This window comes from Festucalex cinctus, chromosome 21, assembly GCF_051991245.1.
Source record: "Festucalex cinctus isolate MCC-2025b chromosome 21, RoL_Fcin_1.0, whole genome shotgun sequence".
NCBI classification, from domain to species: Eukaryota; Metazoa; Chordata; class Actinopteri; order Syngnathiformes; family Syngnathidae; genus Festucalex; species Festucalex cinctus.
In genome coordinates, this window is record NC_135431.1 from 13,331,539 (window position 1) to 13,345,834 (window position 14,296).

Consider the following 14,296-nt stretch of genomic DNA (forward strand, 5'->3'; position numbering starts at 1 on the left):
TCTATCTATCTAGTGCTATCTATCTAGTGCTATCTATCTATCTATCTAGTGCTATCTATCTATCTATCTATCTATCTAGTGCTATCTATCTATCTATCTATCTATCTAGTGCTAGCTATCTATCTATCTAGTGCTATCTATCTAGTGCTAGCTAACTATCTATCTAGTGCTAGCTATCTAGTGCTAGCTATCTAGTGCTAGCTATCTATCTATCTAGTGCTAGCTATCTAGTGCTAGCTATCTAGTGCTAGCTATCTATCTATCTAGTGCTATCTATCTATCTATCTATCTATCTAGCTATCTAGTGCTAGCTATCTAGTGCTATCTATCTATCTATCTAGTGCTATCTATCTATCTATCTAGTGCTATCTATCTATCTAGTGCTATCTATCTATCTAGTGCTATCTATCTATCTATCTATCTAGTGCTATCTATCTATCTATCTAGTGCTAGCTATCTAGTGCTATCTATCTATCTATCTAGTGCTATCTATCTATCTATCTAGTGCTATCTATCTAGTGCTATCTATCTATCTATCTAGTGCTAGCTATCTATCTATCTAGTGCTATCTATCTAGTGCTATCTATCTATCTATCTAGTGCTATCTATCTATCTATCTATCTATCTAGTGCTAGCTATCTATCTATCTAGTGCTATCTATCTAGTGCTAGCTAACTATCTATCTAGTGCTAGCTATCTAGTGCTAGCTATCTAGTGCTAGCTATCTATCTATCTAGTGCTAGCTATCTAGTGCTAGCTATCTAGTGCTAGCTATCTATCTATCTAGTGCTATCTATCTATCTATCTATCTATCTAGCTATCTAGTGCTAGCTATCTAGTGCTAGCTATCTAGTGCTAGCTATCTATCTATCTATCTAGTGCTATCTATCTATCTATCTATCTAGTGCTATCTATCTAGTGCTAGCTATCTAGTGCTAGCTAGCTACCTTCCTACCTACTTACTTAGATATAGAACAGACATTTACTGTTGAGAGGCTCAAATCAGGATGATTTGGACAATTGTAGATCTCTAAACGATGAATCGCTTATCAAAAATAATTATCGATTAATTTAATTATTGATTAGTTGTCGATTGATCGTTGTACCTCCTATAATCTGCAGTGTGAGCACAAGTTTGAATGTTTTTAAATGCAAATAGCCTTGAACAGCATCACTTGTAAGAAGACAGTGTGAACCTTGTCACACTAATGCAGGTGTTGGCATGTGATTGGCTGGCACCCGGTCCAGGGTACAGACAAGTGGGAGAGAAAATGGATGGCTTGATCATGCACGAATCTTAATCAGGTCGATTGTCTGTAGAGGTCTTGACAAGGCACTAGAGGAACGAAGACTGGTAAATAAGAGGCGCGCCCAAGCTGTTGGGCCTTGCATTTATTTCCCACATCCTCTGGTCCCTACGAGACTGTCAGATACTTGCTCCGTTGGGACTCAGTCCCTGGGTCACGCAAGCGTCCAATCCCCCTGAGCCTCGTCCTTTTAGATTGAACTGCCAGAACGATCGTCGACTTTCAAGGTGCAGCCCAGTCACGGCGACAGTCGGGCTGAGTCCTTCCAGTTGGCCTCAGGACCTCTCGCAGTCGGTTGAGTCCAGTTGAAACTAAGCTCGCATTCTGGGGAGGCATGTAACCCCCCGGACCTCGGAGCTGCTCCTCCTCCAGATCCTCTCTATAAGGACATGTTCTATTTTCCACGGCTCCTGGCTGCCTCACCAGTAGCTCACCAGGGGTGCGTGCATTCTCTATTAATGCATACTTATTTGGGCAATGGGAGAAATCCCTTATTTTCGTCTTGCTCATCTTCCCCGCCCCCTTCTGTCTTTGCTGTCTTCAACTCTCAAGTATCTGTTTGATAGCTACGTTCCCCTTGGTTCGACATGTTTTGATTCTCATGCTGTTGTTGATAAGCACAGTACCTTGACCTGGTGGGATACATTGTTAATTTCTAGGTATCTCACATACATATAAGATACAGTAATTGATTATGTTACATTGTGGGATGTGACGACCATTTTAGGCTAATGGTATCAATGCTAAATGTAAACAAGGAGGCAGTGTAGTGTGTCGTCTGTGCTCTACTCTGGCAGGTAAAGCTGCTATAGTCATGGCTGAAGCCCTGGTCGTCATGGTAACGAAAGCTGAACTCACTTGCATGAGACAGGGCCAGATCCCTAAAACATGGTCATTTTAGCCTGATAATAAAGAGGGTGTGTAAAGTGTACTGTGATTTTTGATGTTTGGTGTATTTTGATAAGTGATCCCCGCACCCGCTCTTTTTTTGGGCACATGATCTCATTGTTAAAAAATACACAAACACCCGTCTTTTATCCACTGCTAACCTATGAACCCGAGAAAACTCTGTGCAGCTCTGCTTATCTTAAGTTAAGCCACCGTTGAAGAAAGTGATTTCTGCGTAACATTAGGTGCCAATTCAATGATTTTTTTAACATTTTTATCAGACCTGTTGGCTAACGTCGAGCTGTGCTAAAATTGCAGCTCTGCTTACCTTTTACATTTGGCATAATGGAGCTTCGGCCTTTGCGACAAAGTGAGGTTTTCACTTTCACTATGTCATAGGTGAGCTGCCAAGTCACTGGCGAAGAAAAACCGTGTGGGAGTGGTTAGTATGTTAATTAGCCTCACTTTTTGGTAACAGTGCATGGCTGGCTCACTCGGACCCTTTCTCCAGAATGGGCATATAAAAAATTGTTTTGTTAATTTCACACCTGAAAGGTGGGTGGGCACTCCAGAGACCCATCTAACTGCTCTACAATACATTAAAAAGTCATTTTTTTTAATCTTTTACGATGGAGTAGGAGGAAATATCAGATCTACCAAGAAAAAGACAGACATACAATTTATTGCTGTGTATTTAAGACTGTTGACCTTGCAGAAAGTTGAAATGTTTTTAAATTAAAATTAGACACTGCTACACTTTGGCTAGTGTGCGAGTGTGTGTTTGAGAGTTGAGAGTGTCCTTAGTGTGTATGTTGACCATTTCTGACCATGTTTGGGCAAATGTGTTCCAGGAGATCCCTCCTCAAGTTATGTGTAGTTGGCCAAACTGAACCTTTGACCTCCTAATCTGCTATCAGTGAGACCATCAGACACACACAGTAGCTCACAGCAGTGGCCAGCGTGTGATGTAACACAGTAATTTGGGCATAATGCGATGTTTTCACTCTGCAGGCAAAGGCCGGTTACCTAACGTATCCCGTCCAAAGAATTCCGGCACTGGCAGGTTGTCCTCCCCCGCGCCACCTTTGTCACCTCCACGTCGGACACAAATGCATCTGCGCTCAGATTAGATTTAAGCCCGACGATTTGGATTGTAGTGTCCTCACATGCCAGCAGGAAAGATTATTGTATGAATATTAGGCCATCTGTGCGTGTTCGTCGTCCGCCAGCGCAGCCTGAAACAAACAGTTTGGGTTTAAATGCAGTTATGTTCACTTTGGGAAGATTTGGGATTTTATTTAACATTTTTTGATTCCCTTGCCTGCCCCTGCACGTCCTGTTTTCAGAACGGAGCCAAATAAAATAAATAAATAAATAAATAAATACAAATATAATAAATAAATAAAGCATAAACAAAATAAATACATAAAAATAAATGAAAAAACATTCTTAAATAAACACAATAATGCATACAATCAAATAAAAAAACGTTAAATATTATATAATCTCTTGCATTTATATAAAATTGGAAATGACAATATGAAAAAACAGACCAACTAGTATAGTGGTGCCTGAGTTTGAATGTAAACAAACAACTGCCGTTTTGTAACAGCTGACATTTGGTTAATCATTGAATAACACACATACAGAAAGAAATGGTTAAATTCTGACCTATTGTGTCCTCAGTCTGGCTTCACTTCACTTCATCACGGGCTTTCGTCTCTCTTTCTCCTCCGATATGCATTCTTCGACGAGTGGCGAAACTCCATAAGGTTGTAGCAAAAGGTTAATGCAACGCAAAATGGGTTAACATGTTGCAAAACCAACACTAAATGATTACAAAAGGGTGTAAAAGTATAAATTAGGTGAAAGCCAGCAGAGCTGTACATTTGTTTTGCCGCTGTTGACTTTCTTCTTGGTCAGCATGCTAGATTGATGAAAATGCATGTAATTGAACCGCCCTCCCACTCTCAAGCTTGGTTACATTCAACAAGCTCCCAAATAACCCGAGGACAGACCTTATTTAACCCCCTTTCCACCCATTCAAACCTGCCCCCCCCCCCCCCCGCCCCACCTCCCCAATAGTGTTCTTTCAATGCGGTTATTGCCTTCAGCTCAGCACACATTGACACACACGCGCACACACATTCAGTCTCATATCCTCTACTCAGTAAAAGCTTCAGGCCATCATTTATTAGGGGGATGCTCCGTCCATTAAGCCATGTGTTAAATTCTTTGTATAACTCAATTTGGCAGTGTGCGGATTGTAATGACTATATATAGAGCTCTTTTGGCCATCCGTGTGTGGATGTGTTTTACCAACTAATTTACATCTTCCAATGGGAATTAATAGTGGATATTGGCCCCACGGCTGTATTTAAATATGGCTAATCCAGCAAATGATTCATATTTGAGGCAACGTCGGAGCTCGTCAGTGCCCACATTTGCCATTCTGTTATAACACCAAGTGGATGACGTAACGCGGGGACCGGTGAGTGACGGTGAGCTATAAAAGGCAAAAAGAAACCGGGGAGGCCTCGCCTCCGGGTCACGCATTCTTCCTTTAAGCCATTAAAAACGTTTGATTTAGGTTTACACAAATGTGGATTTTACAGGTTAAACAATAAGAGCTTATTGGCTTTTAAAGTCATTCCAACAAATGTCACATTTGGAAAATGGAAGCTTTTAACCTCAAGCCGTGGGTCAAATTGACCTGTTTGAAAAAATATAAATGGTGGCACAAATGCAAGGCAGCAACAGGCAGAATGCATCTAACGAGACGTGTGGAAGCTGTAATTTTACAGTACATACATCGTTAGCTAAGTTAACGTATTTTACCAGACTGGCTACTGTTTAGCCAGCGAAGAGCAAGCTCCAAATCTGAGCTCACAACAGCAAACTCTGCACTCTCATTCATTGGCTCCCACATCACTCACCAGGCCAGGACCCGCCTTTTAAAGCCACACACATTCATAGTCACAGATATTACCGTGTAGAACGTGTGGATAGCGACCTCAAGTGGGCGGAAAATAATACCTGCACCTCATTTGATTTATTTTTTATTTTTATTTTATTTTTTTTTGAAAATGCATAATTTATTATTTTGTTATCTCTTTATATATTCACTTTCCCTATGGATTATGTGTGCCTTTGGAGTCTGGGCTGTTCTGTACACATTGTCAGTCACTCCTTTAGTAAATACACCCAACAAGTGCGCTAAAGAAAACACAGTTAAGCACATATTGACATAAGTCAATTTAAACACTGACATATGCATAAATAAATAGTTTACATGGAAACATGCTCACATTTTCAAATGCACACATGATTCTCTAAACACAGGCAGTGAAAAAGGACAAGTCCTTGACTTTCCATAATGCTCCTCCATTGGCCGCTTGTAACAGTTTTGGTGTTAGTGGCCCAGTGAAGGATCTCCTTCCTTGTTCTGGTGACTGCGTGTTTGCTTTGCCATCAACCTGCTGTTGAATGACTCATGAGACATTTAAAAAAAAAAAAAAAAAAAAAAAAAAAAAACACAGGCGTCATTGATTCCACTTTCATATTTGGTGTTTGCTCAGAGAACACGTGTCGTATCGCTGTCATAAAATCTCTTATTGGATTAAAGACGTTTTCTCCTGTGTAAATATCAGACCTATGTGGGTGATATGCGCTACACAGACAAGCCAAACATGAACTCTGATAGAAGAACATTTCATATGAATTCTCATTTGGTTCAAGTCAGTCAAATATAGAAAAACGAGCTTCCGTCATGTTGTTCCAGTCGAGATCAACTTAACAGCGCCACTGCTGGTCATGTACTCTATTTTGCCAACATTGCTTCAAGACACAATTATTCATCAATCAATTCCAGGCCACTGACAGTATTTTTAACGATCGTTTAATTGTCAAATCAATGACGTGCATCGCAAATACACCAAAGATACATGCCTGAATTGAACAGGAACATTTTGGTTCGAAGCAGACATTTTAGGAACATTCCAGGTTTTAGACATTAAGATATTAGTTCCAATGGGAAGAAGGTATATACTAGTGAAGCAATAATTGTGAAATAATTATTTGTCATCATCGCTTTATTGATTGTATCTGTAGTCACAAGTAGGTGGCTAGACTAGAGGCATGTGACGATTGAATTAAGTTAATTGCTTCGGTTCGACGTTGATTAAGCAAACATGATGTACACGCCAATTACAATGGCACTCATTCATATACTCAACATGGCTTTTTTTTTTTTTTTTATCTACGCCAGCTATTTATGATTAATATTATTGAATATTTGTATTCTATTAATTTTTCTTGATTTAGATTTTCTCACAACAAAGCTTCTTTACTATTTTTTCTATTGTAGATGAATTTTATTTTTGTGCCACGTAGTAGTTATGGTTTCCCTCAGATGGCTATTATGACTATGAAATTCATCTTTTTTACCCTGTATTTTATTTGTACAAAGCAAAATAAATTAAAAAAATACTCAAAGATTGTGATGAATAAAATTTATTAGTCTTAATAAAACAGGTGCAGCAATCATGTACTGTATTCCTCACGATTAAATTAAATTAATTAAATAACGTGTTGAGTTTTGAGTTTGTTGCAGGATATTTCAGTCATTTAAGGCTGAAAATTAAAAAGCTCCAGCAAAATTAGTTTAGACCGACGGAACGAAGATGTTAATAAAACTGCTGGAACGGACTGTGAGGGTGGTGAGCAAAGAGCGAAGATAGGCTGGAATCTTGCCAATCAGTTATTTGAAAACATTCAGTTCAAATTCAAAGACAAAAAAATTGTAATCTGTCAAAAGTAAAGATAATGTGTCCTTTTGACAGATTTTCTCGCATAATAATAAAAAAAAAAAAAAAAAAAAGCAAGATAGCGTTTGTGGGCCAAAAAAAAAAAAAAAAGGTAAAAGAAACAAACTGACTTGAGTTTGACAAGCTACTCACTTGAGATAAAATGTCTTACTCATGTATTCATCCCCAGAAGGGAAATTCATGGTCTACCACAGTAGCGGCTGGCAACTAGTCAGCTGGTCCCCGACCCCCAATGAGGATAAACGATATAGAAATGGCCAGATGGATGCCTGAATCGCCACTTTAGTACTTTTCACGAGGTCGATTTTATGTTCACTCCAACTTTGATATTTTGTCATCTGCAGTGAATCAATTTAAAAAAAAAAAAAAAAAAACAGGTAGCAGAAGACAAGTGCAGCATTAACGCCGCTCGTCTTGAAATGAACACCGACTGTGATTTGAACGCGTCCTCAGTCAACCTTTGCGCTGCCTGACGGATGTAGCCTCATTTTAGTTTATGAGGTGTGGGACCGCTGGGCGTTCTCTCGCTGTTGCAATTATCTCCTTGTCAGGGGTTGGACAGGGGCTTTCTCGGACCTTACTCGCTCCCACCTCGCTGCTTCACGTGCGCGGTAACCGCAACCCGAAAGCCGTTATTGGACATGCGTCATCCCGCTGAGAAAACATTACCTAACGCATTCTGTGGAGATCTAGCCTAGCCTCCGACAGGGCGGCGCAACCCAATTAGGCTAAATTAGGATCCGTCTAAAATCTGATTTGGGATTATTCATCACATTTAATCAGATGTTATTCAATTGAATTCTGGACGGGGAAAGACCATCTGTTCAGTTGTGGAATACTAACTCGAGCTGTCCAAAACATAAATGGATTTACTGTTGTCTGCCTGCCTAATAAATCGCCATTTTGACGGCTTTTCCATGCTCATAAATTTACTGATTAATGCATGATTAATTAATATCATGATTAATATCATGATATGAGCCTCACTATATGATAATTATAACTATATTTTGGGGAGGTTATGATATATATATATATATATATATAAGGAAGAGATGGAAATATCTTCATAATTCTAATTTAATAATTGTAAATATAAAGTCAAAAGATTAAGTATTTCATAAATGTAAGAAAATACTTTTAAATTCATATGAACAACAAAAAAAACAGTAAAATACCCAAAAAAAATCGACCTTTAATATACTAGAATTTTTTGGGAAAATTAGATATTTAAATAATCGATTGATGGTTTTATAAATGGCTCAAAAAGGAAAATTGATTCGATCTTGATTATTTTTATTTTTTTATTTTTTTATTTTTTTTAATCTAGCCCTAATTTCTGTGCCTTGCCATTAAATGTTAAACTCCACATAGTCAGATCTTGACCAAACATATTAAAAAGAAGAGATTCATCATATACATGGAATTAAAAAAGAAAAAAACAAAAATACATTTCTACCCATTTAGGAACATTGTTGAATAAAGTACATTGTCGGGCTAATTGTTTAGTTTGAGCTTTACCCCTAAAGGCCCAATAATTGTGCTTTTTGAGCACTTTCCAAACTTTTTTGCGCAAATCCATCCTATTGGCCAAGTTTTCTGACAGCAACTCATTTTCTGGGTTGCTGTACTGGCAACCTGCCTGCTCTTGATCATTCATCAGCGGAGGAAGGGAGCATCCATGCTTGCATTCCCCCCCGACACGCCGCGTGCATCTGCGATCCCGCTCTCCTGGTAGGACGCCGCAGATGGTCGAGCGCCGGGTTAGATGGACTCAGCCCATTTTTGTTCTTTTCCGTCGCCGGGTGCCATGATCGTGATGCGGCGCTGTGATGCAAAACAAGCACACGTGATGAAAAACATACTCGGTTCAATGGTGACGGGGGAAAGACGTCAATGTTGGTGAATGAGTTAACAGTCGCCGGGTCAGGATTTCAAAAGACGAGCTTCATCTGCTCTTGGCATGAGTGTCTTGGCGAGAGCTTGTTGTTGCCTCTGTCGATGTTGGCAGCGATGTGTGTTGCCCATCAAGAGCAGACATTAAACCCCCCACCCCACCCCCCCATTGGCCTCTCTCCACTTTCTGTCACATACAGCTGTTGGCCTCATCCGGCTCGCTCCCAACTGACTGACTGACCGATACTCAGTATTTATAAGTAGGAGTACAGCAAAAATATTACTTTGGACTGAGGCAGCTGAACAAATAAAAGTCAAACTTTTTTATGTATACATTTTTGTTATAAGCTACAATATATGACATTGTTGCTGCTTTTGTTTTGTAGTTGTTGTTTCTTATTTCTTTTTTCTATTCTTTTCTTTTTTTTTTCACTTTTTTAAGGTCCAATTTGGTGGGTTTGGATTGGGGCAGATGTTCACATGTTAAGTTGGTGTAATGTCTTTTTAGTGTTAATTATCCTTGATTGTAGAAGGATTTAATTTTTACCTGTTAGCCATAACTATAATAACCTACTTTTCTGGTAGGTACTATTTTTTTCTCTTCTTTTTTTTTGTGTACATTTTTGTTTTAACTATATAAATGAACTTGACTTGACTTGTAATGTCTGTTTAGTATTAATTATTCTTTATTGTCATTGTATATCTCACTGTTGGTATTGCTTATATTTATAAAAAAGTTTTAAGGTCTGTTTAGTGTTAATTATTCTTTATTGTAGAAGGGTTTAATTTTACCTGTTTGCCATGACTATAATAAGTTACTTTTCTATAATACCTATAAAACTATAATAACATGACTATAATAACTTACTTTTCTGGTATGTACTATTTTTTTCTCTTCTTTTTATGTATATATTTTTGTTATAACTATATGAAGGAACTTGACTTGTAATATCTGTTTAGTATTAATTATTCTTTATTGTCATTGTATATCTCACTGTTGGTATTATATATATATATATATATATATATATATATAGAAGAAAATACAAATAAAATACATTATCACAAAAAAAAAAGTACAGATACTTGTATTTAATAAGAACTGTATTTCTAATTTACACGGAGTTACTTCTCACCACTGATTATCTCACCCATCAACATTCATCCCCGCTAGCAAAAAAATGGTTATCGGCATGAAATGTCTGCACACCGCATATTTGGAATCACATAACCATTTTTCACAGTCGACCGCGGGAGCCGAAGGCCTTTGCAAGAGTGTCTCCATTTTGAAATAAAGTCATAAAATAAAGATATACGCGGCTCAAGTCTAGTCAATAAATGTTCCAGGCAGTTAATCGCGCCGCATTTCACAGCGAGAGGTGCAATATTGCGTCAGGCCGGCAAGGGAAAAGGGCATTAACAAGGTTAGGCAGACAGATGGTTATGACCCTTCAAAGTGGAGAAAGCCAATGTGTCAGGGAGAACTTTTTATTTTACGGTAAAACCGGGTGAATGACGACAAACGAGACCTGTCGGAGCGTGCAAAACGGAAATCAACGTTTATGACAAGTGTGTGATTGGTGGCTTCAGTTGGACGAGGCCAAAAGAGGATAACCGTGTAAAATATTATCGTCATATAAATACCAGACACATTGCAGTTACTGTACACCTGCACTCACCATATGTTACCATATATTACCATATATCATCTATACATATATATATGTACCGTATATATAATTGTTCTTCTTGTGCGGCAGGTCTGTGAGCAACCATGACAAAGTCGTACGAGTTCAACTGGCAGAAGCCTGTGCCCGAGTTCATGCAGGAGGGCGCCGCCTTCGACAGGTTTGATGAGGTACAAAAAAATTCGGATATGATTGGCTATGATTGAGGTTGGCTGTGGTCACTCCAGTCTTAACTTCAATGCTAACATCCACCATGAATCTTTTTATTTATGACTGCGTTGAATGAAAACATGACTGGCCATCGGCCAATATAATATAGCAGAGGCTGAGAGATGTCAATACTCCTGACATCGTTTGCTGCTTCTTATTACCATCCTTCACTTCTAACTGCCTTTCCCCCACTCACTCATTACACACGCACACACTCACGCACCCACTGTAGCAGAGAGGAGGCGTGCTTTACAACGACAGTGTTTTGTTTGCTCTCATTAAGCAGCCATACGGCGGCGACTGCTTGTTTACAAGCTTTCTTTTTTTTTTTTTTTGCACCAAATGTGTTATAAAAATAAGGTAGGCGTAATCATATAACAATCCATATCGCGTTGAATGTTTTGTTTATTTTGGATAATGCAACCTCACTTAATTGGAACGCTGATGTAGAACATTTGCAGGGGAAAGGCAAGTCTGTCACACGCGCACAAACAGACGTTTGTACTGTATACGTTTACATTATGCCGTTTGTGCACATTTTTCACTGATTTCCGGTCATTTATTTTATCTTCCATAATTTGGGAGAATTTATGATAATTTTATTTTAACGTGCACAACTTTTAGAGGATTTATCGTAATCAAACTTAACCTGTGTAACTTTCAGGGGATTTACGAGAGTTTTACTTTAATCTGCGCAAATTTTATTTAAGTTGTAAGGTAATTTTAGTTTAACCTGTGCAACTATTCAGTCTCTTATGGCAGTCTTATTTTAGCCTGTTTAACTTTCAGAATATATAAAGTAGTTTAAGTTTTACCTGCGCAACTTTTGATAAGATATGTGTGAAGCAAATATTGACGTCCCAAGACAGGATGTCTATAAGCGTTGACCAAATATGGTAGAAATAATCAAGTCCACCATCGGCTTTTGCTCTCAATTACACTCAACGGAATTTACCAGCTAACCTAATTGATAGCATTTTAATGTCCAAATAAAATTCAGATTCATTCATTGTTTGCATTTTTACTAGGGATGTAACGATATCCAAACATCACGATACAATTTATCACGATATGAAAGTCTCGATACGATAATTATCACGATATTGTGGGGACGTTGGCGATACAAAAAAAGGTCAAAATATTGTAAAAAAAACTTAGTTCATACTAAAAAAAAAAATCAATCTTGTGCTTTTGCACATTACAGCAATGCATATAAACAACCTACAATTTAATAACACTTAATATTGAGGCACTTACTTGATAATACTTGAGTTCTTCCACATACTTCACAAGCATAGTATTATTCAGCTGACCATTAGCGTGGATTTTAAACATCGAAGGGCCAAAACATGCTTTGTGAAAATTAAAGTGCACTAAATAATTAGCCATCAGAGGGTGCTAGAACTGCACATGGAAGTCAACCTGACTTTAAAAAAAAAAAAAAAAAAAAAAAAAAAAAAAAGGTGCTGCTTTTAATATTGTGATATGACGACAATACATGGTGGCAGTTTTAATATCGCGATATCATGATATTGCCGTTATCGTTACATCCCTAATTTTTTCGCATGAATGTGAGTGAATAAACAGTCCGCGGCGGCTCGGAAACTCAAAAGCCTGCAGGCGCAATCCCTGCGTCGATTTTAAATGCCGTCCGCCAATTCCGCCCCCACCAGTGCACACACACTCAAGCAAATATGCTAAACAGCATGGATTTTTTTTTTTTTTCCCCCCCACTAAAAACACAGAGCACAAGCGCACTGATGGTCTAGACAGTTAATGTTTGTTATTATGTGTGAGCTTGTCATCAACATGACATGTTGATATACTCAATGGCAGTTGGGTTGTTTTATACCCACCCACAAGTGGTGAAAATATGCAGTATAGAGACAGACGAACATTTGTAATTAGTTTCACCCCTCCCACATGCTTCAAACACATTAAGACATGCTTTTTAACACATTTGAATACCATAATATGAAGAAAATATGATGTATTGGTGAATACTTTCCCCCAGATGTGTGCAGCTTTGTGAGAATTTCTCCAACAGACAAATAGATCCATTCAAAAAGCAATATACAGTAGCAGACAAACAGTGAATTACGAGGGGAACATTGTATGTGTTTAAAAAGAAACTTCACATTCCAGATTGATTTTGGAGTCAGCTTACTTTCCCTCCGCTGATGAATGAACGGGCGGGAAGGTCAACTGTGTCCACAGTAATCAATCAAGCTAATAGTCAAAAGGCTTCCCCAGCCCTCACTCCTGCATCCAGCGCTTCTCTCCTCGGCCCTTGACGGATGTTTTTCCAACCGCCGCATAAAAGACTTTATTTATCATGTTTGGAGGCAGATCGATAAAAATGCGAAGCGAAGGCGCTGCAAGACATGCTGTAAAAGGTCTTCTTTCGGGACAAGAATGTCATCGCTTTTAAGTCGTCACACCGTGTGACAACTTGGCTTTTAGGGTTTGCTCCACGAAAGTTTTTTTTTTTTTTTTTTTCCTTTTAACGACGTTAGACCGACACTGGTGCAGGTTGCGCTTGAGATTAAAGTCGCTCAAGCTTTTAACGAGTCTGTCGCACGGTTCTGTTGGTCTTTTTTTGGAGGTTTCATAAAATAGAGAAGCAGAATCTTGGTGTGATAAATGAAATTTAAGGTCGCTTTTTTTTTTTACTGTGCTATTTAAGGGCGGGGTTTACAGTCGTTTTATTTTAAACTGCACAACTGTTGGAGTTTTTAGACTTGTTTTATTATAACCTGTGCAAGTTTGGGGACTTTTACTTTTGATTTTAACCTGCACATTTTGTTTTAAGACTTCATTTTAATTGCACAACTTTTGGAAGGTTTACGGTAGTGCATTTTTATGCCTTTAAAAAAACAACAACTTTTTTTTAGAGGCTATATGGTAGGTTAATTTTAGTCTGAGCAGCTTTAGATTTATACGGTAATTGTATTTAAACGTGTACCTTTTGGACAATAAGTTTTTTTTTTAATTACCTGTGTGATTTTATTTATTTATTTGTTTAATAACAGTCTTACCGGTAATTTAACCTGCACGACTTTTGGTGTTTTACGTTTGTCTTATTTTAATCTGCTCGACATTTGGGGACATTACGGTAGTTTTATTTCACACTGCACAACTTTTGAGGATTTCTGCACTTATTTTCTAATATAAAATCTTTCCACTAAACCTAAATACTGATTGACTAATTTTGCCTCTCTTCAGGACCCGTACATCTTTGAGCCTAATTGTCAGGTAAAGGTGGATGAATATGGCTTCTTCATCACCTGGAAAAGTGAAGGAAAGGTACGATTACGAACTCAAGCGAGCGTTATTTTTAAAACCCGCAAACAAAGTTCTTCATCGCCTCTTATGCCGTTTTGATAAGAGTGTTACTTTGCTGGAGGTGTCGTCTGTATTTGGGTTAACGTGACCCTCATTCGCGTCGCTCCTGTCAGATGAATATTTAAGAGCACCACGT

The 14,296-nt window shown here is 38.3% G+C and overlaps 1 protein-coding gene across 2 annotated transcripts in view; it reads left to right on the forward strand.

Annotated features, from left to right (window-relative positions):
• Positions 1-14,296, forward strand: part of plcb4b (phospholipase C, beta 4b) — a 51,500-nt gene that overhangs the window by 11,818 nt on the left and 25,386 nt on the right. For both annotated transcript variants that reach the window (XM_077510710.1, XM_077510709.1), the window contains exons 4-5: positions 10,678-10,775; positions 14,041-14,121. In XM_077510710.1, coding sequence (XP_077366836.1) covers positions 10,692-10,775; positions 14,041-14,121 — 165 coding nt within the window. In that variant the 5' untranslated portion in view covers positions 10,678-10,691. The remainder of the gene's footprint in view (positions 1-10,677; positions 10,776-14,040; positions 14,122-14,296) is intronic.